Source organism: Dasypus novemcinctus, chromosome 7, assembly GCF_030445035.2.
Source record: "Dasypus novemcinctus isolate mDasNov1 chromosome 7, mDasNov1.1.hap2, whole genome shotgun sequence".
In the NCBI taxonomy this organism is placed as follows: domain Eukaryota; kingdom Metazoa; phylum Chordata; class Mammalia; order Cingulata; family Dasypodidae; genus Dasypus; species Dasypus novemcinctus.
Genome location: NC_080679.1, coordinates 25,905,357 through 25,932,424, shown reverse-complemented (window position 1 = coordinate 25,932,424; position 27,068 = coordinate 25,905,357). Strand labels below are relative to the sequence as shown.

Sequence of the window (27,068 nt, the reverse complement as noted above, 5' to 3'; positions counted from 1 at the left end):
CTTTTGGGGGGCCTGCACACAGACGTGCGCTGTACTGGTTCCTCCTCAAGTCCAGGTGACACAAAATCCACACAGACGCTGCCTCTGGGAAGTATATTTTATTTACATTTTTAAAATCTGTTACTAGTATCTCTTCTTCCTTTCCACCCCCAGAGACTTGGGAAAGGAAAGAAAGACCTACTCCCCATGTACAAATACACTCCCCCCACCGCCCTCCCCATGGCTCACACCAGCAAATGAAAGTGAAAGAGAAAGAGGCCTGACCCTCCCCCGAAGGGCCCGCAGGGTGGGGGCGAGGGGGGCAGGAGAGAGGGGCCCAGGGGTGGGTCTCGAAAGAGAAGAAAGGGGCCGAGAGAGGGCAGGTCAGTTTGAAGGGGATGAAAGTGTTCCCAGGCCCCCTCCCCTCCTCTTCACTCTGCACCCTACCGCCTCCGCTGATGGGAGACCCCCTTCATCCCCCCACACCAGGCACAGCCGGGGGTTGCCGCCATTAGCGGTCGGGTCTCTGGACACAGAACACTTTCGCTTTATGGTCTCCTGACGTGGTCACCACCAGGGAGGCATCTCTGTGGACAGAAAGCACAGGGCTGAAGGGATCTGGGATCCAAGGGTGGGTCGTGGCCGCACGTGCTCACTTTTGGATCCCCCGTGGGCCAGCACATCCACACCTAAGCTGGCAACAGGCAAGGGAGGAAGCCCCCAGGGACGGGGGATCAGTGCCAGCCTCTCAGCCCTGCAGCTGCCATGAAGAGCCGGGGCAGGCCCTCTACGCCCCTGTGCAGGGAGCTGGAGCCAAAGCCCAGGTGTGAACTCCCTGGTGTGAACTCTCAGGCTTCCTGGCATTCCAGATCTGGGAGACTGACTTCCCTTAGGAATCCCCTCACACAACCCAAGGACCCTGTGCCACCCCCATGTGCTGCTCTCACCTTCCAGATACACACAGAGACCCCAGCCCTCACCCACTCACTCACTTGCTGAGGGCAAAGTCCAGGATCTCGGCCGTGTGGCCCCGGTAGTCAGTGAGCAGACGGCCGGTGCGGGCGTCCCAGAGGCGCACGATGCCGTCCAGGCTGCAGGTGTAAACCACGGCTGTGCCCGTCTCCCACAGCAGCTGCACAATGCCCGACTGCACCAGGGATGACAGAGGCAGAACCCATCAGGGCTGGGAGACCCAAGAGGCGCCTCCTTCCAGCTCTCGGGGAGGGAGCAGATCACAGAGAAGGACCGAGAAGGGGCCAGGGCTGGAGTGGATGCTGCTGGCAGAGGCCTGGCCTTCCCCTCAGCCCCAGCCACTGCCCATGGGGCTCCTGGCTCCAGCTGCCTGTACCTGGTGCTGACACTGGTGCCTGAGGGTCTGTGAGGACAGATCGTAGATGGCCAAGGTCCCGTCCAGGTAGCCAACAGCAGCAAGGGGCATCCTGGGCAGAAGGGAACACCATGAAGGCTCAGGTAGGGCCCTGGTCTCAAATGTCCTTCACGCCATCCTGGTCCCCCAGTCCAGCCCCCCCGCCCCCAATTTCCCCTCCCCTGCCCCCACCAAGCTCCCTCTCCCCACCACGACTGCCTGAAAACCACCTGCAGGCCCAGGCCCCGGCTCACACTCACACACTGCAGAAGCCCAAGGATTCCACTGAGTTGGACTCGCTCTCCTCCCCCTCCCCCAGGCTGGGCTGGGAGGCCACCGTCTCAGGTCTGAAAACACCCACCACCTAAGAGGAAGAGGAGAGGATCAGAGAGGGATGGGAAACTTGGTCCTCTAGAAGAGAGGCTGGTGGGAGAAGGAGGCAGCAGGAAGGAGGAGAAGGGAGGGGAGAAGATGCAGGAAAGCAGAGGGCTCCAGAGCCAAGGTCCAGGGGCCACTTGCCTTGCCGGTGGTGGCACTGACCAGCTTGGCCTGGCAGTCCACAGAGCCGGTGAGGATCAGGCTGCCGTCCTGGTTAGTGGCCACACAGGTCAGAGGGCCCTGGTGACCCTCTGTCCCTAGGATAGAGCAGGGGGACAGGTCAGGCTTCACCCTGACTCCTGCCCCACGTTCTCAGCCACCTTCCCCACAAGGGCCCAGGTGATACCCCACCCCCAGTACCTTTCAGTACATGGATCGGGTTTCCCTGCTTCAGGTCCCAGATCCTGATGGTGCCATCTTCATAGCCAACCACGGCTCTCTTCCCTGGAGAGCCCCAGATGCACCAATGAAGAGAGGACAGAGAGCATGCTCAGATACACCAAGCAAGGGAATGGGAAGGAGTGGGGGACAAGAAGTAGGGGGAGGGATATGGACCTGGCCCAATGGATAGGGCATCTGCCTACCACATGGGAGGTCCATGGTTCAAATCCCGGGCCTCCTTGACCCGTGTGGAGCTGGCCCACGTGCAGTGCTGATGCGCGCAAGGAGAGCCGTGCCACGCAGGGGTGTCCCACGCGCAAGGAATGCACCCCGCAAGGACAGCCGCCCAGCGCAAAAGAAAGTGCAGCCTGCCCAAGAATGGTGCTGCACACACGAAGAGCTGACACAAGATGATGCAACAAAAAGAAACACAGATTCCTGGTGCCGCTGATAAGGATAGAAGCAGTCACAGAAGAATACACAGCAAATGGACACAGAGAGCAGACAACGGGGCAGGGGGAAGGGGAGAGAAATAAATGAAAAATAAATCTTAAAAAAAAAAAAGACGTAGGGGGACAGACACTGCCCCGGGAAACAGCAGAGGAGTCCGGCTTCACGGTGCCTACTTTGGGGCCTGGAGGCCAGTGCTCCAAGATCAGTCCTTAGAGCTGGCTGGATGTGACCCAGTAGAGAGAAACCCATCTGTACAGGAAAGGACACCAAGGGGGCTGCTCACCATCAGGGAGGACACGGCCACAGGTGGCTGGGCAGTTGGGGCCCTGGAAGGTCTTACAGTCACCATTCGGGACCTTCCACATCCAGGTGTTGCCATCAGCTGTGCCCGCCAGGAGAACAGGTGCCCGAGGGTGCCACTCCATCCACTGGGAGGAGAGGAAGGGTCAGGAGGGAGGCCTGCCACCCCATCCCACCTAGGAGCCTACCCCGTGAGCCTCATGCAGGCTTTCCTTGCATCTGGGGTCAGAGGGGACTTTCCAGGGAACAGGTATGGACATTCCTGCTGCCCCTGGGCAAGATAGGCACATTAGGTCAGACTGGGCTTGCTCTAGGGTGGGACTGGATCTCCAACCTCTCGCCCGCCACCCAAGGCCCCACAGAGATGAATCCCACTCTGATGCTCTCACCTCCAGGTCTCCTGCTTCGAAGGACCAGACCTCCTCCTTGGTGTCCACTTGCCACACTTTCAAGAGTCCACTCATATCCCCTGTGGCTACTAGGGTAGCGTCATGGCTGAAACCAGCACAAGTTACAGAGTCTTTATGGCCTGCAAGGGAAAACAGGCAGAAAGAAGAGAACATCAGGGTACCCAGTGGTGGGGATGTGGTCCATGAATCTGGTCCCCTGAAAAGACCAGCAAAAAAGAGGGGCAGGTCACCACAGAACAAGTGACCAAATGCACTGCCACTCTGGGAACCACATGCCCAGGTCTTCCCAGGAGAGACATGGCTGACCCCTACTCAACCAAGGATAGTCCAGGTCTCCAATGTCTTCCTCCTTCTGTCCACTCTGCAACTACATCCTGCCCAATTACTCCCACACCCATGCCACCTCCTCTTGGCCTCTCTGGGACTCCCTTGGCCAGTTAGTGCCTATCTCCTCTGTGCCCCCAACAGACTATATGTTATTCTTCTTTCTTGTCTCTGGAACGTAGTGCTGGCACAAAAGAGGTGACAGTAAATGGCTGTTGGATGCACAGCCACTGCAGGTCAGCCCCGAGACCTCTAGAAAGGACAGAACCTCACCCAGGCCCCTAACGCTAGGCCCCCTCACCTGCACACTCAAAGAGCAGCTCCCCATCGCTGAGCCGCCACACAAAGGCTTTGTCGTCTTCTCCCCCTGTCACTGCCAAGGTATTGGTCTTGGGGTCCAGGCTCACACAAAACACAGATGCTGTCCCAAGAGATATCCATGAGTAAAGGGATAGGCTCCCACCTAGGGCTCTGTCCTTCAGGACTCCAGCCCATTCCCTCCCACCCAAAGCATGTCTTTCTTCCTGGAAAGGAAGGGTGCATCCGAGTTCTTTTAAGTTTCAGACACCAGGTTCTTAGAGAAATCTCCTTCCCCAAGCTTGCCAAGCTCCAAGTCCTTCTCCAGGATGCTCCCCCCACCCCCCACCCCACTCCCTTCACTGTCCCACACAGACACCATGGACAAGGGGTGGGAGGATGTGCAGGGCTCACACTGCTCAGCATGGGAAGCCACCAGGCTGGGTTTGAACTGAGTGAGGAGAGGATCACGTTATTTTCATTTCAAGAGTTTGTATTTGAGAGGATTATATAAAACATGCTCCTAAAGGTACTGTATCTCTAATTTATACTGAGGTAAACTTTTCATGAACTTTTACCAAAGACAACTTTTTAAATGAAAACTAAGACCCAGGTTGGTTAATAAAGGTCATCAATTTAATAACAGCGCTAGGACTTGAACCCAGGCTGTCTCAACAGAAACCAAGCTCTCATCCATTTCCTCATACTGCCCCCTACCTGTCAGTGCCTTCAGGGCAGGCCAGCATCTTTCCCATCTCTCGCTGCTCAGAATGCTCCGTACACACAGCAGGTGTTTGATGCTCAAATACCCAAGCAGATCGAGTTTAAGACAGATCTTTTCAGAGGCCTACCTGAGTGCAATGCAAAGGTGACCTCGCTATCATCTGGGCCCTCCATGCTGCCGACCACCCCTTCCTGGGGTTCCAGAACCCAGCCTTCGTCCTCATTGCCCTCCTCCTCTTCTTCTTCTTCCTCAAAGTCCACATCTTCCATCTCCTGGGCCAGATCATCTGCTTTGGGGAGAGGGTCAAAGGATAGGGCTCGGAAGGTGGTAAAAGGGACAGCAAGAAGTGTGAGGAGGCCTGAGAGCTGGAGGTGGGAGGGGGGAAGATGTCGTGTGACAAGAGGATGAAGTGGAGTCAGACAGATGGGGTACAGTGGGGGCGAGAAGTGGAAGGAAAATGGGGGGGGGGGGGGTCCTGAGGTCCCAAGGTTGGCCAAAGACGGTGTGGGAAAGGAGGACCGAGGGGATGATGGGAAGGGGGTGTGTGAGGGGAAGGGCCAGAGGAGGCGTCAGGGGGAACCCCCACCCCAAAGGGGCCTTAAAATTAAGGGGGGGGGGGCGAGGGGGGCGGGTAGGGAAGACAGGGGTGTCGGTAGGAATAACCAGTGGGGTGGAGGCGGAGGTGGGGGAAGCGGGGGTCAGAGGCCAGGGGTGAGCGCCTCCTGTCCCATGGCCTGAGGAGCGGCAGCTCTCACCCGGGTCTGGCGGACCGGGATCCAGTTCTACCACTTCGATAATCTCTTCATCGCCATGGAAGCTTAGGGTCTCCAGTGGAGGGGTGTCAGCGGCCGCCCCGGTTTCCGATTCCGACTCCATGCGGCGCAAGCGGCCGATCCACTTCTCTGGGCCCAAACGCCTCCCACAGTCAGCTCTGCGCGACGACGCGGAACTCGAGCCCCCCCTCCCGGGAGGAAGTAGGCGTAGGCGACTCCCCGCCAGGAAGAGCGACGGCCGCTCGGCCAATAACGAAGGGGGGTTGGCTGGCGGAACAACCAGTCACAGGTCAGAATAGAGGAGACGGGGCCTGGGCGTGGCGGGAAGAATCCAAACTCCGCCCGGCCTGACTCCGCCCCTACCAGGAGTGAAACAAGCGAGCGTGCGCGCCGCCAGGGCCTCATGGGAAGAGTAGTTCTCCCGGGCCCGCCCCGCGGACTTCTGGGAGATGTCGTTTCTGATCTGTAGGCAGGACGGAAGGAGCGGGGGAGGCCCCTTACGCAAACTACAATTCCCGGCGGGGAGCGCGGTGAATGGGGGTGGGACCTGAACATGGCGGCGGTGGTAGCTGCTACGGCGCTGAAGGGCCGGGGGGCAAGAAATGCCCGCGTCCTCCGGGGTAAGGAGAGGGACCCCGGGGAGGGCAAGACCGTAAGGGATCCCCTTTCTTTCACATCCCGCAGCGGTATCAGGAGGTCAGGGCTGACGATTCCTGCTCACACCGCTCTGCAGGATCTGAAGAGTCTGGGGTCTAAAGATACTCACTAGAGGTCATCCAGTCTATCCCCCTACCATTGGGTTACACTACACCTCCGGGGTCTTGCTGCGAGAGGCAGCCCCAAGGAAACCTTTTAGACTTCCGCGCTCCAGGTGTTTCACACTCACCGCAGTGCAGAGGAAAGAGCCCTGGGCTTCTGGAAGCTTGGGTTCTAGCCCTAGGTAATTAGCAGTTTGACCTTGGGCGAGGCAGTTCATCTCTTGGGGCTTCAGTTTCCTCTTCTAGAAAGTGAGGGGTTGGAGAAGACTGTAAGCTCCCTTCCACTTCTAACATTCTGCAGTTTTAAAAACCTTTTCCCCGATTTCCTTCACACGTCTCCTGTTAGTCCTGTCATCTGAGGATGTGAAGAAGAGCGAAGCTCGTTCTCCTGGCACCAGGGTGATGAGCCCGCAGTGACGTCGAAGTGGTTTCCAAAGGTGCCACTTTGATGGAGATTTTCACATTTTCCTTGGATTCCCCCAGGCACTAGTTACTCCAAACTGCAATCACTCCCCTTCCTCAAATCTCAGTTCCTCCTCCCAGCCCTTTCTTCTGCTTTCTCCTCATTCGCTCTTATCTCCATTCACAGGGATTCTCTCAGGAGCCACAGCTAACAAGGCTTCCCAGAACAGGACCCGGGCACTGCAAAGCCACAGCTCCCCCGAGTGCAAGGAAGAGCCTGAGCCCCTATCCCCTGAGCTGGAATACCTTCCCAGAAAGAGAGGCAAGAACCCCATGAAGGCTGTGGGACTAGCATGGTGAGTTTCAACTGCCCCTTTGCCCATCAGTAGGTAGTGGAGTCCAGGGGAGGGCAGGACCCAGAAATATCTTCAGATTTCAGGTGGTGACCTGGGCCCAAGGTTGTGGGAGTAGAATTGCTGGGTGTGATGGTTGGGATCTCAGAGGAATTGGGCAGAGGTGGCGGAAAGGTATTTGGAACTGGGGAGATAATGGGTTTTCTATGGAGTAAGTTGAGCCCATCTGCTTTGAACTTGGGTCCCTGGCCTCATCTTCCCTTTAGGGAACTTGGGGGGAGACCCAAGTGCCAGTAGTTAGTTAATTGAGATCATATGAGATTATATTAGTGATATAGTGGCACCTAGACCTTGTTTAGCATATTGTTACTTGGATCTGACCCTTACCTTAATACATATTTAATGATCAATATTAAAGGGAAAGGATGGGAAATTAACATTTTTTCAGCACCTAAGGTGTTCCGGCACTTTACAGTGTAATGTGTTAGTCTCTCTGAGGTAAATATTACATTCCCATTTCACAGATGAGAGAACTGAGACTCGGAGCTGGGCTTCTCACTGGGTCTTGTGACTCCATGCTCTTTCTCCCACATCAAGGTGCCTCCCAGGCAGTGATTACTCACATTAAGGAGGGAGTCTGGGAGGGGTTTCTGGGGGGGGTGGGGAGGTGGGATGTGTGAAATTCAGGCAGAGGGAACCTTTGCCAAGTCCTGGAGAGGGAAGGAGCTGTCTGCAGAATCATGCACGGTGGGTTTGACAGGAGTACTGGGTTCATGCATAAGAATGAAGAGGTAGACAGAAACACCTGACCACTCTGGGCCTTTCATGCCATGCCTAGGAGTTGGACTTGCTAGGAAGTGATGGAGAGCCATTATAGCGTTTAGGCAGGGCAGCGGCAGGATCTGATTTGAGTGGGGCCCTCCGGCAGCCAGCACAGAGGATGAATAGAGCCAAGAGGTATTGCAGTATTCATGTGATTGCGTGAGATCCCCCAACTCCTCTGGTCAGGCTCGGCCCCTCCCCAAACCCCCTGCACATCTCCCCACCCTTAGGGCCATCGGCTTCCCCTGTGGTATCCTCTTCTTCATCCTCACCAAGCGGGAAGTGGACAAGGACCGTTTGAAGCAGATGAAGGCTCGGCAGAACATGCGGGCGTCCAACACGGGCGAGTATGAGAGCCAGAGGTTCAGGGCCTCCTCCCCACATACCTCATATCCTGAGGTTGGGTCTGGGGTGCAAGCCTGAGGAACCCTGCAGACCTCCCCCAGACTGTCTTGACTGTGGGCTCCAGACTGTGGAAGTCCCTTGGGTTTGGCTGTGATTCTGTTCCTTGCCACTGAGTTCCACCAGGGGGCACGTGGAGTCCAGGCTGTTGCCAGCCTCTGCCCCTCCCACACCCAGAACACCCCAAGGCAAATAAAGTTATTGAGTGTGAGTGGAAAGGAACCAGGACTGGGTTGTGAGTCCCTTGAGGGAGGGGCAGGAGGTGGGGCTGGTTACTCATGTGTGCTCCCGCTCACAGAAGCGTTCAGTGTTCCCGGCTGGATGGTGGGGAAACCACAGAGACTTAAGTGCAACAAGCCTAGGCACAGGCCCTGGGGACCAAGCCCTCAGTGCTGTGAGCCAGGAGGGTGGGGTCATGCTTAGCCTTGAAACAAATAATAAAGGGAAGCAAAGAGGACGTTCAGGGTGTGGAAGAAAAAGCACTACCCTTGGCCAAGTCCAAGTGACTTAAGCACTCTGGGCCTCAGTTTCCTCCTTTGTAAAAGTGATTTCTAAGGCAGGGGTTCTGAATCTGGGGTCCTTGTACCACCTCCTTAAGATGCAAAATTGCGATAAGATATACAGCTTTGTGGGGAAGTGTTAGTAGTTCTCATGAGCTTTTTTAAAGGATCCAGTCACCCAGAAGAGGTTAATAAACACCTCCACTTTGAGAGTACTGCAGAAGGGAGCACCCCCTCTCCCCAGCCGGCTGTAGCACCTTCCGCCACCAGCCTGTTGTGTCCATCACTAGGAATTGCTGGGGGTTCGTGTATTCAGTTATCTTAGAAGACGTGGCTGGAGGAAGTGTATGCTTTGGGCAGAACCAGATCACGTTCCCAGAGCTGACATTTTTCTTCACACAGAGCCACACAAGGTCTGAACTTCTAAACGTAAAACTTTATTACATTTCTGGTAGTACCCCTTTATTTGATGTATCTAGGACCAAGTACATAAGCAAGAAGTCCTAATTATATCCTTGGGCGGATTTGAGTTCCGCCCCCATCCAACAGAATGACCCTTGTCCCCTTGCCCGCTCCAGCTTGAGGCGCTTGGTGTTAGAGATAGCGGTGGCTTGCTAGGAAGATGGGGTTCAAGTCTAAAGGTCCCCCAGCACGAGCAAGAACAAACTGAGAGAGGAAATGGTCTTCCTCTCAGGGCCCTCCTGGGGTTAGCAGAAAAAAGAACTCAGAAGTCTATGTGGGAGTCATGATAGGCTTAGATATGGCTCAGACGGGGTGGGGGACCCCAAGTCACAGTCCCTGCCCCCACCCGTCTAGTCATCCTGGTCATTTCCTGGCCATACTTAGCATCCTACCTGCCACCCCATCTCCCAATCTTTGCCCCTCACTTGCTGCTCTGAGCAGCCTAAGCATAAGGACCAGGAGCTGTCCCCTACCAAAAATCTCAGAAGCAACTTGGTGACTGGGGATCAGATGGCTGAACCCAGGCCTGCTCGCTCCACCACACTGCGAGCCAAGCGGTGGCCTGGGGTGGGTGCTGCTCTCTCTTAGCCCCTGCACTTAACTTTGCTCACTCTCGTCTTCCCACCCACACCCAGATAAACAATATATACACATCACTGGAACCAGAAGGGGTTAAAGCAGGGAGACCCAGGGGCACAGATCTCTTCTATGTTCCTGAGCTGGAAGGCACCGAAGATGGCAAAAGGAGCACAGAGAGATGGCCTAGAAGTCCAAGAGGCTGGGAACAAGCTTCTGGCTTGGCTGGGGGAGGAGAAAGCTGTAGCTACCTCGCCTAGAAGCCCGTGCCAGGGGGAGGGCAGAGAGGACCTCATTACCCTGAAGCCACTTTACATATTCTCCTGTAGTAGAGAATAGCCTCTTTTCATACACACACACCCAACCCCAGCTGTTAAGGAGAATTTGGTGCCATGTAGTGGGCAGAGGGGAGAAGACAGCAGCAGCCTAATCCCTGCTGAGCCCACCAAGAGCAAGAGTTAGTCCACAGCCCCTCCAGTCCATGCCCTCCTCCCCCGCTTCCCCTCCGCCCAGGTACCTGTACATCCACAGCCAGAGAGGCCACCCGTCCCCAGGACAGAAAGGAAGCTGGGCATATTACTTGAGGGGCAGAAAAAGGGTCTGAGGCCAGACCCCAGACACAGGGCCCAGCCCTCCAGGGAGGGAAGAGTTTGGGGTGAGGGGTGGCGGCAAAGCTGGGTGCTCCTTAATCACGGTTGCCCACCAGCTGCAGCACAAAGGTGAAGATGTAGATGATGTCAGTGTAGATCTGCAGGGCGCCAGTGATGTAGTCCTCTGGGCTGATGGTGTGCTTCCGGTTCCCCAGGACCAGCTGCGTGTCGTACGCCAGGAACTGCGGGGACAGGGGAGCCAGAGTGAGCACCCTGGGCCCGGCGGCCAGCGCTCATTTCTGGTCAGCAGCCTTGTCCCAGGAACCTGCGTGTCCTGCAGTGTGCTCGGGGCCCATTAATGAACCGCCTAAGACGTGACCTCTGCCCTCACGCGGTTCACAGAGAGGGAGGCAGACACACTGGTTATAACTCAGCTCGGTCCAAATAGCAGGCAGTGTGAGCAAAGACACCCCTCCACCGTGGGGAGAGGGACGTCAGTTGTGGCCCTGCTCCCTGCCTCCCAGGCAGCCTAAATTCACACTCATCCCCTCAGTTCCTGCCCCCATCTCCTTAACACTGCTTCCTCAAGGAGTGCAGGGACTTACCAAGGTGAAAGCAATGGCCCCCAGCGCCGCGTAGAGCATGTGGAGCCAGTAAACCTGGGGAAGAGGGGACAGGGGAGGGCGTTAGGAACCTCAGCAAAGCCCTTGGGACCCAGCCTTCCCTGGGACTCTGGCATCAGACCCAGGAAACTAGCTCTCCATGAAAGGACTACTTCTGCTTTCCAGATTCTGGAAGAAGTGAAGAACAGTAATATATTTGGAAGAGAAAACAGGCCAACCTACAATGCCAAATAAAATCAATCATAGCATCTCTTAGTCAAACTAATCTATAAAGCTAGTGAAGGTACAGAGGCTTCTGCGATACTTCTAGAAGAAAGAAGGTAGTCAGGTGATAGCTCTCGGGGGGGGCGGGGGGAGCAAATTCTGGCACTGGGTGAGAGCCCCATCACCTTTCCCCTGTCAGCATTCAACAGACTCCTTCCTGCAGCGCCACCTGGGAGGGCCGCTCCCGCCACCCTAGTGAGAGTCAGGATCAGGGAGCAGGGGTAGCCTAGTTCCACATTCCTACAGGTGCCTTTCCATGGAAGGGCAGGGCTGACCCGCCGTGAAGTGGGCAGATAGCCCTCTTGTTCATAGCCTCCCTCACTCGGCACCCTTCTCCCGTGTGGTTCTGCTCAGCCTAGGAGCCTCCTGCTTTCCCTGTCTCCTCCTGCTGACTGGAATAAGGAGAGGTGGGACACAGTGGTCCCTGCAGGCCCTCCTCCCCCACCCCCCAAGCCCATCTTCTCCATCCTCTGGGTTCCTCTCAGGCTGCCGCCTCGGGCTCGGGCTCGGGCTTGGGCTCGGGCTCGGTTAGCTGTCAGCCCAGATCTAACCCACTACTTCCCAAAGGAACTCGGCAATGTTGTACAGGTTTCAGGTACCTTGGCCCCCAGGGCCACCTATCTCCCACCACCATCCTATCCCAAAAGGATGTTGGCCCCTTTGCTAGCCAGTCAGGAGGTTCTGGCGATGAAAGCCTGCCCAGAGGCCGCTGGGGCCCGGGCAGGAGCCTACTCTACCCTGCTGTACAAAAGGCCTGCTCTGAACATTGGGTTCCTTAGTCCTAGCCCTCCTGGGACACTCACATATTTGAAGGACAGCACAATGGCAGTGACAATCCCAGTCACCATCAGCACAATTCCCAGGACACAGAAGAGGCCTGCACACGAGGTGAAGTCCACCTGTCGGGAAGGAAGGAGGAGGCAACTGTCAGAGGACTGCCAGGCCCCCTCCCCCAGGGAGTCCCATCGCTGCCTCCTGCCCCAGCCCAGCCTAGGAGGGGCCCAGGAGGCAGTTGAGCGGCGCCTGTCTGAGCAGAAGCAGATGCGCAGCTCTACGAGAAATCCCTGGTGTAGAAGGGAGCGGCCCTCCCATTGCAGGAATCCCTCAGGCCTCCCGGCCGCTCAAGTACCCAGCCCAAAGGGCTGTGGGAAAAAGGCGTGGGGTGGTCAGGGAAGGGCCACCTAGGCCCTCACCTTGGTCTGAAAGCAGAAGATGGTGACTGAAATGGACACCACGGCAGTGATGATCATGGCGATGATGACAGCTTTGGTCCCGTACATACTGTGGGGAGTGGGGGTTCAGAGCCTTCAGAGTTCGAGGCGAGGCAGCAGTGACTTCAGGACCACCACACCACACACACACAGGCCACCCCACTGCCCCATAACACACTTCCCCAGAGTCCCGGGGGCAGGGCGGGTGGCCCTGAACATACCTGGAAATGGTGCCCGTCATGAAGCCCAAGGCAAGAGTCTGATAGGGGTAGAGACAAGAGTGAAACCTTGAGGAAAAAAGGCAGGTCCCTGGGGCATTTGTCAGAGTTGGGGATAGATGTGACTAAGCAGGGAAGAGGTGGCCACAGAGCCCTGAGGGCAGGCAGGAAGGCGGAAGAGACAGGGACATCCTTCCACAGTGGTGTCCCATGCCTTCCCTGCGCCCAGCCCTCCCTCAAACCACCCCATCCCAACGGCACTTGCCCTACGCTTCTGGACTTACAAAGAGAGCCAGCAAGATGATGTTCCATGGGAAACGGCGTCTGAAAGGGGAGAAAACATGATTAGGGGGCTGGGGGCTGGCCAGGCATTAGTGGCTCCTGTAGAGAAGGAAGTGCTTGGCTGAGGATCAAGCCTCAACTCGGCAGGAGAGGCTACAGGGCCCTGAGCACTTGCCCAGCTGTTCTCTGCAGGGCCAGCATGGGGCAGTGGGATGGGTCTGGGCTGTGAAGCCAGAAAGGCCTGGATTCATTTGCAGCTCTTACACTGACTACCTGGGTGACTGTGAGAAAGTTTCTCAACCTGTTGAGCCTCAGATTCTCCTATTTGTTAAGTGGTTAAAATGCTACCTACATAGCTTGCCGTTTGCTATAAGAAGGAGGAAGGATGGATGGATGAATGGATGGACGGATGGACAGATGGACGGATAGATGGATGGATGGATGGATGGATGGATGGATGGATAAACAGGCCAAACCCACATGCACATGCACATACAAAGTGTTACTTTGTAAACACTGCGACAGTAGTTGCAACCATCCTCACCATCATCATCATTTCTCCTAAGTCTCCATTCATTTGCTCTAAGGATTCTCTTCTCCAAATATTTGGCCCCTGTCCCACCCCCTGCTGCCACTTTCTCATAGTCTAAGCCTCTGGGACTCACCTGGGTCCCTGGCAGCAGGCAAGGGTCAGGTAGGTGGCCAGGAAGACAGCACTGGGAAGAAAGAAACAGGGAAGTAGCCAAAAGCCCAAACCCACCCTCCAGCCCCTACACATCCAGCCTGGCAGCACTTGCCGGACCTGCAAGTTGGAGGCCCAAACATCTAAGGAGAAGCGACTCAGTGGGAAGCCAGGACAAGAGAGTCCCAGCAGAGAACTGAGACCCTCTGTAACCAGGATGGGGGCCTGGAAGTAGAGTAAGAAAAGCCATGGCGCATAAACTGCAGGAGCTCGGGGCCACCTTGCAGCATACATGTTGCCAGCAGTCCCCAGCCCTGCTTTCACATATTCTGAAGTTCTGTCACTCCTCGCTTGGTCACAGATAACCATGCTTCCCAGCACAGGAAATTGGCCTAGGCCACTTTCTCAAAAAGCATTTTCATCTGTGCCCTGAGGAAACCTGGTGAACTAGAAACTGAAACTGTCCCTTCCCTCCTTGAGCCCTGAGCAGAGAGGCGCACACTCACTAGGATGCGTAGTAAACTGCCACGTTCCTCTGCACAAACGTGCTGACTGGTTCCCTGTGGAGCAGGGGAGGACAAGGGAGGAGTCACACGCGAGAAACTGCCTGTTACCTCCCAGCCAAGTCCCAGCAGGCAGCCTCACACCCGGTGTCTTTCTAAGTGCCTGCATCCAAACTCCACCTCCAGCCCCTCTCTGAGGATCAGGGCCCGCCCCAGCCCACTCTCCTGGCAGGTGACCCAGAGCCCTGGGCCCAGGAGCCCAGCGCCAGTCCGCGTGGGGCCGAGAGGCCGGGAGACTCACACAAAGGTGAAGATGGCGATGATGGCCACCGTGATGAGCAGCTGGATGGAGATGATGGTGTAAACCTGAAACAGACCCCAGGGGCGGCAGGGTCACCACCCCACAGCCCTGAGACCCCAGTGTACCCCTGCCCCTTCCCTGTCTTTAGTGGTAGTGCGGGTTGGGGAGGTACTCTTTCTTCCCACCCAAGAGCCCCTCCCCGGCTGCAGCCTGGCCTAGAGGCAAACCCCCAGTGAGAAGTCCAGTTCAGGCACTATGCACCTTCGGAGTGGAACACTTCCTCTCCCCACCGCAAGCCGCTCCTTAACCTGTCCCCTTCCTGTCCTACGCCCCCCTCAGTTTCCTTCTGCCTCACTGCCACCGCACCACCAGCCATGGCCTCCACACTTGCAGCAGTTCCGTCTGACATGTGTTATACACCCATCTGTCTGTTGTTTATCTATCCTGAGGCAGAGTGCTGAGGAGACATGGGATGGGCAGGGTGGGTTACAAATGAGTAGGATCATTTCTGGCCTCCAGTTGCTTCCAGTTTAACAGGACAGATATTTGAGGAAGAAAGGACAGTTTAGCAAAGCCCACCTAGGAGATTTTTCCAGGCTGAATCTGCCCTTTCAAAACAAGCTGAGGAAGAGAGGAGCAGGAAGAGGGGAGCACCAGGGTGAGGGGAGCTGGGACCGGAAAGGGCCTGGAGGGCTTGGAGCTAGGTCAGGGAGGCACCTGGGGGTGAGTGCCCAGTCCCTTCATTCTCAGGGGCCCAGGGACACTTGCCTCCCAGTCCTACTCACCTTTCGGATGAAGTTATGTCGGACTTTCCTGTCGTCCCACTCGCCAGGCCCAAAGTTGTCACTCACAGCTCTTTCCTCCCCGCCATAGCCCTCACCTGGGCCTGGGGACAGATCACACGTGACCAACAGGGGGCCTGGGACATGTGGCCCCAATCCCAGAGCCTCCCCACACTGGCCCCATCAAAGTCCCGGGCGTCTCCAGCCAAAAGGCAGGTGTTGTAACGCGGGAACTCCTCTCCCGGGCAGGGGCCCTCTCGGGGAGCTGAGCGACCCTGTCAGGAGCGGGCAGGGGCAGGGGCCGTTCCATCAGCATGCACCGACTGAGGGCCCCTGTGTGCCCCTGAGTGCTGAAAGGGGTACAGAGACACACGGGCCCCGCAGGAGCAGGGCCTGGAGCCCTGGCCAGAGTCCTTCCTGATAAGCCGGGTGCCCACAGATGGATAGGAACTGGCTGAGACAGAGCAGGGGGTTCAGGGATAGAGGGTGGGGGGCAGGGCAAAGCTCTGACGATACATCATGCTCATTGGGGTGGAGCAAACAGTCAGGTCTCAGCAAAAACAGATAGGGCGAGTGTCTGCATGTGCAGGATGCCATCTGATTGTGGAACGGGACCAAGGCGCTCGTGTTTGCGCTGGAACACGTCGATCCAGATAAGAGCTGGCCATCCACTTGCTCCAGCATTCCAGAGATGCTGCAGGGCCTCAAAACACTGCTTGCATGTCTCCTTGGGAACTGCTTTCAAAATCCATGAATAAGCCACAGGCAGACCGCCTCACTGCATTCTAGTCTCATTCCGTTTCCAACCAGGTGATTTACCTGCCATGGTGTTTATCCAACTTGGATCCAAGTGACTTTGGAATGTTTGCAAAAAATCAGATTTTACTTTAAGGGATGAGGATTGTCACACCACGGATAAGAAAAAAATAAAATAAAATCATACTTTGGGCCCCAAAGGCAGTTCCTAAGGCAGACATGGCGTCTGGGTGGGGTGGCAGCTGCCTTGGGAAACAAGGAAATGGTCTAAGGTAACTGCCTGCTCTGAAGTGACGCCTTCACCCAGCAACTTCTCATCTGGAGATGTCTGTTCTAGTTCATGGCTCATGGACTCAAACTCCCCACTGAATAAAAGGGCTTGTAGGGGAGCTCGGGGAGCTAGGTGCCAAGGGAAAGGGTGGGGAGGTGACGGTAACGGGGAGATCTAAACAGAGAAGGTGAGAAAAAGGATTAAACGGGAAGTTGAAGAGAAAAGGGATGGAAGGACGGTGCCTCATCTGCTCAAGTGCTGCCTCCTCCCCCCACCCTCCACCTGCCCTCCAGGGACTCACCGTAGTTCATGGGCATCGGGTGGATGGGGGGCATGGGTTGTGGGTAGCCAGCAGGGTGTCCGTAGCCAGGTTGTGGGTAGGAGGGGTAGGCGGGGTACCCACCCCGGGGGACAGACGGCTGCCCATAGCCCCCAGCAGGTGGGGGGCCAGGGTAGAGGGGGTTGCGGTCCTCATACGGAGGGGGCGCGCTGGGGCTGGACATGGCCACTCAAGGGCTGAGGGGAGACCCCAGCTGCTGGGACCTGAAACAGAGATAAAGGAGCCGTCAGAAGGTCACAGCCTGTCGTTCTCCCATCCCCACATGGCAGCCTGCCCCCTCCCCACCTTCACGCCACCTTTTCCTCCTCAGTTGACCACAGCTTCAGGCAGCAGGAGGAGGGATTTAGGCCAGGAGCCCAGCGGAGCTGCTGAGCATCACTGGTGTGAGGGACCAGAAACCAGGGAGAGCCTGGGAACCCCCCTCCTCTCCAGCATTGGTGGCTTGACGGCAGAGCCAGGGAAGAAGCCGGAGGGACCCAGGCTGGCCTCCCGGTGAGTCACAGGGTCAGCTGGGCCCACTGACGGGGTCAGCCCAGCCCCCACGGCAGCTGGCAGCTGGCAGCAGCACGGGCCTGAAAGCCAGCGCTGGGGTGGGGCCTCGCCCGGAGTGGAGAGCCAGAGGAGGAATACAAGGCAGCCCCAGTGCAGGGCCTGGCCTGTGACCCGGGGAGCAGAGCCGCTGAGTCAGGGGAGGCCAGAGAGCCCTGAGCCGGTGTGCAGCGCTGACTACCGGGGGCTGGGTGGCTGTGCGAAAGGGCAGACCTGAGACAGGACTTTCTGGTTCTTTCAAATAACAGCCGTGACGCATCAGGTGTGTGGCAGTGTTATCTGCCACTGCTCCCTTGCCAGTGAGTGGACAGTGAGTGCAGGGCCCTGAAGCCCCCTAGGGTGGGGAGACACACACTTTGAATCCTGCCTTGCTCCCCCCAGGGGCAGTCCCCAGGGGCAGTGGCTCATGGGAAGGAGAGAGAGCCGAGGAGTCATGCCACATGATCAAATCAGTGCCTTCTCTGCAGCTGGAAGATCCCCACAGCCAGCCAAGGGCTGAGAAAGCCAGGGGAACCCCAGACACAGTTAGAAGGGCCCTCAAAGTTGTATAGCCCTGAACACTCCTTTCAGATGAGGGAATGGGGCCCAGAGCTAGCAGGTGAATGGTATAACCAGAATTGAGGTCTTCAGGGGCCCAGGGCCGTGCGCTTTATGCTCTGCTGGGTTCTCTATGCCATTCTGACAAATTAGTGTCCCCTGCCTCATGCTTCCCTTTGAGGTGGCAGAGGGGGGGCTGGGAAGAGCCAAGAAGGCTGTGCCTGGAAGGCCTCTGTAGGGACTAGCCCTGACAGAGGCTGGGCCCTTAACAGGCCTCTACCTTCTCCCCCAGGCATCTCCCAAAGAGCAGACCTTTAGCACCCCTCAGGGAGGAAGTACCCCCAGATCCAGGGCAGCAGACATCTCAGAGCCTCTGCTGAAAGGAAAAGAACCAGCTTCTCTTTCTAGGGCACCCTGAGAGTTCTGTGTGGCTCAGTGATCAGACAAAGGCTTGTCTTATCTCTTCTCTGTTAGGGCACCTGGAATAACTGGAGAGGGAAGGCCCAGGTGGGGGCGGGGAGACGGGATCCCATGTCAGGCCAGGTCTCTAAACGGGCTATTCTGAGGAAAGCTGGTCCCCACCACCCAGAGTCAACAGGCCAGAACCAGGGCAGGAATGTTTGAGTCAGAAACAAGAAAGACCTTCCTGATGCTGAGGGGTGAGAGACGGCAAGCCAGGGGTAGTAATGAAGATGCCAGAAGTGGGTCAGCCAGCCAGGAGCTGAGCTAGTCAGGAGTGGAGCTGGGAGAAATATGGGCGTGAGAGAGAACAGGGCAGAAGACTACAGCTTCAGTACTGTGAGCATAAGAAGCCGAGAGTTTTTGAAAATGGGGCTAATGTAAGGATAGGAAAATAACCCTAAGGAGTTATAATGGGATTTAAAAAAAATAAAAAGGAAAAAATGAAGCTGGGCCAGAGGCCCCTTCTGCCTACGCCCCTCTGTTCCCCACCTTTGACTCCATGGAGAGAGCATCCTGTTTGGAGGACGGGTGTGTGGGGTGGGTCGCCTCTGGAGCGACGCTCTCTGTCATCACTGCATCATCTCTGTACCCAGGTCAGTGTGGCGCCTACCACTGGTGAGGGACACGGGCTCCTGGCTGAACGTGGCCCAGCAGGCACCAACAGGGATCGGAGGTCCCAGCTGGGCCCCTGAATGGTGATAGGACCGTACCTGGGGTCCCTTCACCTTCTCAGGCTTCAGGTTGTACTTCCGTAAAATGAGGTGGGGTGGGCCTGACGATCTCTGAGCTCATTTCCAGCTCTGACAGACTAATACCCTGGGAATTATCTGAGGTACCAGCTCCGTGGGGCCTGCCTTTTGCCCTTGTCCTGACCCCCCTCCCTTCCCTGAGCGAAGCAGGGCAAACAGGTCCCTACTTGACCAAAGGGGCTGAAGCGTGACTCAGGGACAGGAAGGTCAGCTTGGATGGGCCCCGCTGGACGCCAGGGTTGTGGTCCAGCCCAGAGGACTGCTGACTCATAGACTCCTTCCTCCACCCCTGCCCCTCCCCTTTCACTCTTCTGGTTCCAGAGGAATTCCCCAGTAGACCTGCCTGCTGGGAAGAGCAGGACAGAGTCCAGTTCTCTGAGGGCCTCAGCTTCCAGCCCCTCCTCACCGCTGGCCACCTTACCTCCACCTGGAAAATGGGTTAACACTCATGCTAGCCCTCTCCACAGAGCTGTTGTAGAGAGCAACGGCAAATGCACACGGAAAGCTTTCACCAGCGCCTGACCCCCGATAATAAACAGTAAATATCAGCTATTTTTAGTTATTGTTTCCTTCCATCTTTACAATAGCCCAGCAGGGGTGGGCTGGGGTGATACTGTTAGACTTATCCCCATCTACAAATGGACTTAGGTGACTTGCCCAACGTTACCTAACTAGCCTGCAAGGAAGTCAAGGCTTGAGCTCCAAGACTGATTCCAAAGCCTACACTCTTCATCCCCCTGCCCTCAGCCCTCACCTGGACCCTCTCTCCATCCTAACATCTCATCACTTCGACCCTGGCTTCCCATCCAAGACCCTCTAATGACCAACCGCAGGATTGACAGTGGGGACTCACACAGGAAGTGGAAACCTGGGGGAAAACCTACCCATTCGGCCCTCTGCACCATCCCCCAGTTCTCAACCCCATCCACCACCACGAGGATGAGAGGCTGGCTAGGGATGGACAGCGGGTGAAGGAGCAGAAGGGAATGGCATCATCGAAGGCGGCCAAGGCGCTCACCTTACTAACGAGACAGCCCCCATGCAGGGAGAGCGGGCACCCTGCCCTAGGTCGCAGAGCTGGTTCCCGGGCCAGGACTAGAGCCTAGCTCTCTGACATGGAGACCTGAGCACAGGACAGGGAGCAAGAAGAGGACCCCGTGTGCGCAGGCCAGGCAGCAGGGTGCTCACCTTGGCTGCACTCACCCCTGAGCAATGCCAAGGAAAACCCTGCCGGCCAGGCAGGAGCCCCAGGGCCCAGGACAGTTGGTTTGGCCTCCTCACCTCCTGAGCCAGCTCCCTGGCTCCTGCCCACCCTACGTGAGGGCCCTGGCCACTTCCACATCCCCAAGGCCCTGGCTAGGGATGCGTAGGCTAGCTTCTGCCTGGGGAGGAGGGAGAGGGGAAGTGGTCAGCGTTTACTTGCCTAACTGTGACTGAATGTGGGGACCAGGGAAGAGTGGAGGGGAGAAGAGAGGAGGAAAAAGATCCAGAGGCAGAGGGCAAAGATGAGGCCCAAAGGCTAGAAATCAGGTCCTCTGGATCCTGCTGGTAGGTACTGGAAGAGCTCACAGTCTCCAGGGGCTAAAAAGGACTGCTAAGGTTCCCAACTAGAAACCTGAATTTTCCTAAAATACAGTAGGCAGTCAGCGTCTGCTTGAAGAAACCCCGGTGATGGGGAGCAAGAGAACATTCTTCCTCACAAAGCCTTTCATCAAGGCATTCAGACTCTGCCCCACCCTTGCCGCCCACCAGATCTAAGTGTTCTCCTCCTGCACTCTCAAGGCCCCTAACCCCCCGCCAGGAAGGAGGCAGGGCCTCTCCTTTCTCCTGCAGAGCCCCCAGACCCAGCCAGCAGAAGTGGGTGGGCTCCAACAGTAAGACCTGTTGATTGCCCAAGTGTTCGCTGTGGAGTTGGGGCAGCATCTTCTTCCCCTGGAGCCATCTCAGCGGGTGTCTGGGCCAGGCTCAGCCTCTACTCAGGCAACATAAGGGTTAAGGCTCTGGAATCTGAAGAGAAGTGGCCTGAGCTACTGGGGTTACAGCAAGAGGGTGTGTGTGTTGGAGGGAGGGACGGAAAGGAGCAGCTGACTGGTCCAGGCAGTTTGCCCTCCTCCCTGCCAGGAACGGATGCCCAGAGCCAGAATGGAAAGAATAGCTCAGAGTGTGCATCTCAGGAAACCCCACCCAGCAGGCGCGGGAGCACAGCCCCTGGCCCACCAGCCAGGTCTCTTATGACAGTCTCCTTTCCTTCCTTTTCCTTTACTCAATCCCAGCTTCCCCAACTCTCCTATTCCCCTCCCCCCACAAGAAAACACTTTACCTCCAGTACGCAGGAGCAAAACGATACACCATGGAGCATCTGGGCAAGTCACTGGCCTGGTGCACACAGGGACCAAGGGGGCAGACACTAACTAACATCCGGTGTCATTCTGACCACTGGGGCTGAGAGGAAAGTGCTGAGGAAACCTAAAAGCTGAAGTGCCGGGACTGGAATGGTCTTCAGAAGTCACGTGGTCACTTGACAGACAAGGAAACCCCAAGGCTGAGCAAGTTCCTGCCCCAGCCCATGACTGTGGTCATGGGTTTCGAACTTCCTTTCCCAGGTCCGCCCACCATCTGAGCACTCAGTGTAACTGACCCAAGCACACACACCCCTGAGGAGGAGCCAGAATAAGTCGCCCATTACCCCAGGCCTCTGTCCATCCCGTTCAGGAGAGAAGATTGCCATCTCTTTCCTTCCCAGCCCGTAGCTATCCCTTCCAGTCCATCTCCAGCTCCAGGAAGGCTGAGAGGGTGTCTCCAATCTCCGAGGAAGGGGAGGCCCCTCTGAAGAGCATAGAAGGTCCCAGGGCGACCCCGCGTCCCTGGTCTCTGGGGCAGAATTGTGGGAGCAGGCAGGCAGTCAAGTGTCAGAACCGGCCGGGGCGGCTCGATAAAGAAAGAGGAAGCAACTTCTGAACCGCCCTATCCACCTCCCTCTTAGAGTGCCATCCTCTCCTGTCTTTTTAGTTGAACTTCAGGGTTAGGAGGGGAAAGAGGCCAAAGAGAAGGGAGACCAGCCCTTCCAAGGCTGCCAATGGGCAGGGAAGGAAGAAAACCCATATTTACTGGGTACTTATGACCAGGTGCCCACCAGCCCTAGGCGGTATAGGTCAGCAGATGAGAAATTCAGAGTAAAAGAGATCCAAGGTGTCCCAGCAGGCAAAGAGCAGAGATTGGATGCAAACCCAGATCTGATGTCTGGTTTTAAAGTCCATATACTTTCTTTTTACAACTGGCTGGACCAAAAGCCCCTGAGGCACCCCCACTAGTCAACGGTGTGAATAGGCCAGACCTGGGGAAGGTCTGAAAGAGGCTGAGCAAGTCTGTAGTTGATACCAACTCCTTTTTCCTAGTGGAAGTAGATCCTATGCCAGAGTCCAGGTTAGGGGACAGGGACCAGCCTCTCATCCTGGCTGCGGTACTAGTGCCACTATACCAGTCAGGGTAGGTCACTTCACATCTCTGGACTTGGGTTTTCTCATCTGTAAAATGAGCACCCTGAACCAAAAGATCAAAGTCATCCATTTCAACTCTGACAGCCTACTTCTGAGTGAGCAGCCTGATGAGGCAGCAGGTTGCAGGGCACAATGACATGCTTCCTAAAGCTGGGGCCACTACTGGTGTGAAACTGGGCTGGGGAAGTTGGCAGAAGCAGAAGCACATGGCACATTCTGGCAATGGAGGTGGCCATAACTCCCTCCCCTCCCAAACCACCACCATCATCCCTTCTGGACCTTAAGACCAGAAGGGTGCTCATTTAACCCACAGCTGCAGAGACCGACATTGTAGGAAGGAATATGAGGCAGGAAGTCAAAAGGGCCGAGTTCAAGTTCTAACTCTACCTTTAACCAGCTATGGGAATCCAGCAAATGACCTCACTTGCTCTTTTTTCCCATCTGGGACCAAATGCTAAAGCAGCCCTCAGGAGCAGGCGAGAGGCTAGTTTCCCCAGAACTGGAGCAGAGAGCTAGAATCATCCATCCAGGCATTTCCCAAACTGTGTTCTGAGGAACACTGCCCCAAGAGATGCTAATGGATGCGCTCTGAAAAGAATTAAGTGTGAGGAACAACCTTGCCATCCCTATGCCCTCCTGAGAAACTCACAAGGCACAACAAATGACATATCAAGCCTCTGAAAAGTCCTGCAGGAAGGAAACCAGTTTAACTTTAACCCAGAATTCCTTCAAACTTCCTTAAGCCTGAAACACTTTGATCAAGGCACACCTATTAATATCCAGTGGGACATAGATCAGGGGACCTTTGTTTTAAAGACAGACCCAACCTGGAGAATGATTTACAACCTAAGTAACTCTTCCTGTCTTAGAAGCCCTGTCCTTACACCCTGCCCCTCAGGGCAGTCACGTTAAGTGCCAGGCATGCCGCCTCACTCTCAGGGGTCAGCTTGGTGCCAGGATCCTTTGGGTCCCCCACCCGCCATCCACATACACACACTCACAGGCCCAGACAAGCTGCTCTGATAACCTCCAGGGTGGGATTTACCCCCAAGGGCTGGGGGACATCTCTAACTAGCACAGAACTCGGCAACGGGCATCCCTAACATCCCCACTACATGAGGGGAAAGGTTCAAATCATACACAGGAGGGAAGACTCTCGTTACCTTCCTCTCTGACCAATGTGTTGAGTACCCTGTGGGTGCTGGGGCACCGTGGCCTGGGAACTTCTGGCTATCATTTCCACTTCAAAACTAGGCTCAGAATCCCCGAATCCGAGGGTTGAAAGATCCTGTCGAGGTCATTCCCTCTACAGTGTTCCCAACAGAATCCTCCCCGAAAGCCCGCTCTGTGGTTAGCCATGTTGTTAGCAGACCTCTTCCCAGTGAGCTACATGAGCTTCCACTCGCTGGCCCTCCCAGCTCTGCCCTCTGAAGACAACCAATATGTCTGCCCCTTCTCTGCGGCTCCCGGGCAGGGACTTCTGCTCTTAATTAAGGGCCCAGGATGAGAAGTTGGGGGGATGTAGGGAGCTCTGAGGCAGACTACTTCTGGCTGAGGTCTCCATTCCCAGGGGAGGAGGCTGAAAGGAGGTGGCTATTAACCCAGCTCATGACGTCAGGCTCTCCCAACACTCGCAGTATAACCCATCATTACTTCTCTGGCGTGGCCCTGTTTACAAGTGAGACCCCGAAGTCATGGCACAAGAAGACAGAGGAAGTCAGGGCCCTGGACCCCGTAACCACCACCTCTTCTTTCCAAGCTATAATCTAGCTTTCTGTTTGGGTCCTCATGATGGGGACAGGGAGAGCAGGCAGGTGAAGAGAGCTGCCCCAGACAAAGCAGCTCCAAAGAAGCACCTGGCTCCCCTGCCACCACTGGCCAGGCCAAAGGCGCTCCCCTGCCACCACTGGCCAGGCCAAAGGCACCAGCTTTGAAACCAAAGCTCACCAATGAGATGAATATTTCAGAGCCCCAGAGAAATAGACACCTGAGGGACCTTCCCTGGCATCTGGCTCTGACCCTGGTTCTCAGGCCTACCCCCATTTATGTGGTGTCCGGAATCCTCAGGTAGAGCCCCAGCCGTCTGGGTAGCATGCAGCGGCCACAGCGGAGAGGAAGGGCTAGAGACCCCAGAGAACAAGAACTATCAGAGACCAGGGCCAAGGCTCCCAGCAGTCTTCCTCTACCTCCCTTCCCAATCTTCCCTGGCTACTTCCCGCTGCCTCCACTTGTTTTCACTTTTCCCATTTCCCTCTTTTGTTTTGACTCTGACCCAAAGAGGCCATGAGGAGGATGGTACTTCCCTAGAGCTTTCTGAACTCAGCCGCCGGGCAAGGGCTGGAAGCAGAGCCCACTGAGGGCCAAGTCATGGCCACTTCCCCACACCCGGGGACTTGGGCTGCCCTCTGGCTTTCCAGGGCAGAGCCACTGGCCTGTACGCCCACACACACACTCGCCTTCTCGCTCTCTCTCTCTCTCTCTCCATTTCTCTCTCCCTCTCTCCTTTTCTCTAGTTTACCTGTCTACGCCAAGGCTGGCACAGGGCACACAGGGGCTCCACGAGGTCGGGGCCAGTCCCTGGGCTGTCTTCCCACCAAGGAAGTACCGGGAGACCCCTCACCACACACACAATGGGCCACTCTGGGGTTGGCATATGGACACACCCTGGGACAGACACCCACAACACACTGCCCGGCTTTTAAGCTAAACAGGCGCTAAGGAAAGCGAAACTCCAACGGTCAGGGCAAAAGGCTGCCCAGTGCTAGCTCACCCAGCGGGCCCGGCCCCCCCCCGCGCACTCCAAGAAAGTTTGGGGCTCCGGCCCGGCGCAGCCCAGTCCTCTCCCAGTCCCTGCCGGCCCGCAGTCCCCAGCCCCCGCCGGCCGCGCTCCCTGACTTGCCTGGGCCGCTCCCGATCGCGCGTTCCAATGCTCGGGGTGTTGCGAGTCCTGCTCGTGCCTGGCGGGGCTGGGCTGGGCCGGGGCTCTGCGCCCGCCTTCACGCGCTGCTCGCGCGGGGGGAGCCGCCGTGGGGCGGAGTCTCAGGGCGCCGCTAGGGGGCGCTGGAGCGGCCTGGCCGGCGCCCGGGGTCCGCCCCGTCCCGCCGGCGTTCCGGGTCCGCGCGCGCCGCCGGTGGCCCAGACGGCGATTTACTAATAGCCTTGTGGTTATTTTCGGATTTTAAAGTCAATACGTGATCACTGATGGAAATTGAGGAAATACAAAATGCAAGGAAGAGAATAACTCCTTTCCACTTCTCCGAACTCCCAGCGGGAAGCGCTCGGTTAGGGAGCTTCTTGGGCTATTTACTTCACTTGTTTACTGGAGTGGAGTCATGTTGTATGATGTTTGCTTACCGATCTTTTTTTTTTTTTTTTAAAGATTTATTTTTATTTATTTAATTCCCCTCCCCTCCCCCGGTTGTCTGTTTTCTGTGTCTTTTTGCTGTGTCTTGTTTCTTTGTCCGCTTCTGTTGTCGTCAGCGGCACGGGAAGTGTGGGCGGCACCATTCCTCAACAGGCTGCTCCCTCCTTCACGCTGGGCAGCTCTCCTTATGGGTGCACTCCTTGCGCGTGGGGCTCCCCTACGCGGGGGACACCCCTGTGTGGCAGGGCACTCCTTGCGCGCATCAGCACTGCGCATGGGCCAGCTCCACACGGGTCAAGGAGGCCCACGGCTTGAACCACGGACCTCCCATGTGGTAGACGGACGCCCTAACCACTGGGCCAAAGTCCGTTTCCCCCGATCTTCCTATATATATACGGGTCCCTTATACCGCCCTATTATTAATACCTTGCACTGGTGCGGTACGTTTGTTACTGCTCTTTTTTTTAACATAACATTTCATCATGATCGTTTTTGTCACTAAATATTCTTCCAAAGCATAATTTTAATGCTGCATAACTATGCTCTGATTTATTTATTTCTACTTGCTTTATTTATTTATTTTTTTAAGATTTATTTTTATTTATTTCTCTCCCCTTCCTCACCCCCCCCCCCCCAGAGTTGTTGGCTCTCTGTGTCCATTCGCTGTGTGTTCTTCTGTGTCCACTTGTATTCTTGTCAGTGGCACTGGACTATGTGTCTCTTTTTGTTGCATCCCCTTGTTGCATCAGCTCTCGGTGTGTGCAGCACCACTCCTGGGCAGGCTGCATTTTTTTTCGCGCTGGGCGGCTCTCCTTACTGGGCACACTCCTTGTGCATGGGGCTCCCCTATGTGGGGGGACACCCTTGCGTGGCAGGGCACTCCTTGTGCGCATCAGCACTGCGCATGGGCCAGCTCATCACACTGGTCAGGAGGCCCTGGGTTTGAACCTTGGACCTTCCATGTGGTAGGCGGACGCCCTATCCTTTGGGCCAAATCTGCTTCCCTGCTTTATTTTTTTAACTTATTTTGTACATTGATTTTCACTTCTTTATTTGTTTTTCTTTTTGGTATTTTGTACACTTAATAATTGAAATTATAAACAATAATTTAAAAATAAGAAAACACAGTTGAAGAAAAACATACATTTCTCAATTAGATGTACTGGATACATATTTTTTAAAAATCATGTATTATGTTACACAATATATTTGGTTCCTAGTAATGCAATCATACAGTATTTGTCCTTTTGTGTCTGGCTTGCTGTGCTCAACATAATGTCATATTGTATGATAAGTTTGCTTACTGATCTTCTTATATATATATATTGATTTATTAAATCAATTTCTTACTGGGGGAACATTTACATTGTTCCCAGTTTTCATTATTATAAATAAATCCGTGATGAGCATCTTTGCCGATTCCAAGC

The 27,068-nt window shown here is 55.8% G+C and overlaps 3 protein-coding genes across 5 annotated transcripts in view; 1 reads left to right on the top strand and 2 right to left on the bottom strand.

The window, feature by feature from the left end:
- Positions 1-83: 83 nt before the first annotated feature.
- AAMP (angio associated migratory cell protein) lies at positions 84-5,584 on the bottom strand. 2 transcript variants are annotated; one of them, XM_004469585.5, is made up of 11 exons: positions 5,368-5,584; positions 4,740-4,901; positions 3,893-4,012; positions 3,247-3,386; positions 2,841-2,985; positions 2,084-2,167; positions 1,865-1,980; positions 1,606-1,709; positions 1,328-1,418; positions 972-1,126; positions 84-566 (listed from the first exon to the last, which is right to left on the bottom strand). In XM_004469585.5, exons 1-11 carry the CDS (start codon positions 5,486-5,488, stop codon positions 491-493), a joined length of 1,314 nt encoding a protein of 437 aa, XP_004469642.1. In that variant the 5' UTR covers positions 5,489-5,584; the 3' UTR covers positions 84-490. The 2 variants fall into 2 exon arrangements, with proteins under 2 accessions (XP_004469642.1, XP_004469643.1); XM_004469586.5 differs by having other exon boundaries at positions 4,740-4,898.
- Positions 5,585-5,885: 301 nt separating this feature from the next.
- The window catches only part of PNKD (PNKD metallo-beta-lactamase domain containing), a 67,239-nt gene continuing 46,056 nt past the window's right edge, over positions 5,886-27,068 (top strand). Inside the window, exons 1-2 of the mRNA XM_012529450.4 lie at positions 5,886-6,005; positions 6,733-6,901. Coding sequence (XP_012384904.1) covers positions 5,939-6,005; positions 6,733-6,901 — 236 coding nt within the window. The 5' untranslated portion in view covers positions 5,886-5,938. The remainder of the gene's footprint in view (positions 6,006-6,732; positions 6,902-27,068) is intronic.
- On the bottom strand, positions 9,039-25,316 carry TMBIM1 (transmembrane BAX inhibitor motif containing 1). Of its 2 annotated transcripts, none has more exons than XM_004469584.5 (12): positions 25,177-25,316; positions 16,445-16,686; positions 15,120-15,220; positions 14,335-14,399; positions 14,037-14,090; positions 13,514-13,564; positions 12,851-12,890; positions 12,570-12,607; positions 12,331-12,418; positions 11,941-12,036; positions 10,856-10,909; positions 9,039-10,492 (listed from the first exon to the last, which is right to left on the bottom strand). In XM_004469584.5, exons 2-12 carry the CDS (start codon positions 16,644-16,646, stop codon positions 10,346-10,348), a joined length of 936 nt encoding a protein of 311 aa, XP_004469641.1. In that variant the 5' UTR covers positions 16,647-16,686; positions 25,177-25,316; the 3' UTR covers positions 9,039-10,345. The 2 variants fall into 2 exon arrangements, with proteins under 2 accessions (XP_004469641.1, XP_012384906.1); XM_012529452.4 differs by lacking the exon at positions 25,177-25,316 and adding an exon at positions 21,101-21,187.

Bases quoted from the DNA above. Each gene is read 5' to 3' on its own strand.
- AAMP (XM_004469585.5), bottom strand. From the start codon at position 5,488: ATGGAGTCGGAATCGGAAACCGGGGCGGCCGCTGACACCCCTCCACTG. The intron at 4,013-4,739 runs GTAGGCCTCTGA...CTCTTGGGACAG, and splicing joins CACCTTTGCATTGCACTCAG to CATCTGTGTTTTGTGTGAGC. The intron at 567-971 runs GTGAGTGAGTGG...TTCTGTCCACAG, and splicing joins CTGGACTTTGCCCTCAGCAA to AGATGCCTCCCTGGTGGTGA.
- TMBIM1 (XM_004469584.5), bottom strand. From the start codon at position 16,646: ATGTCCAGCCCCAGCGCGCCCCCTCCGTATGAGGACCGCAACCCCCTC. The intron at 12,891-13,513 runs GTGAGTCCCAGA...CTCCCCTTTCAG, and splicing joins GCCTGCTGCCAGGGACCCAG to ACGCCGTTTCCCATGGAACA. The intron at 10,910-11,940 runs GTGAGTGTCCCA...CCTCTTCCCCAG, and splicing joins TTGTGCTGTCCTTCAAATAT to GTTTACTGGCTCCACATGCT.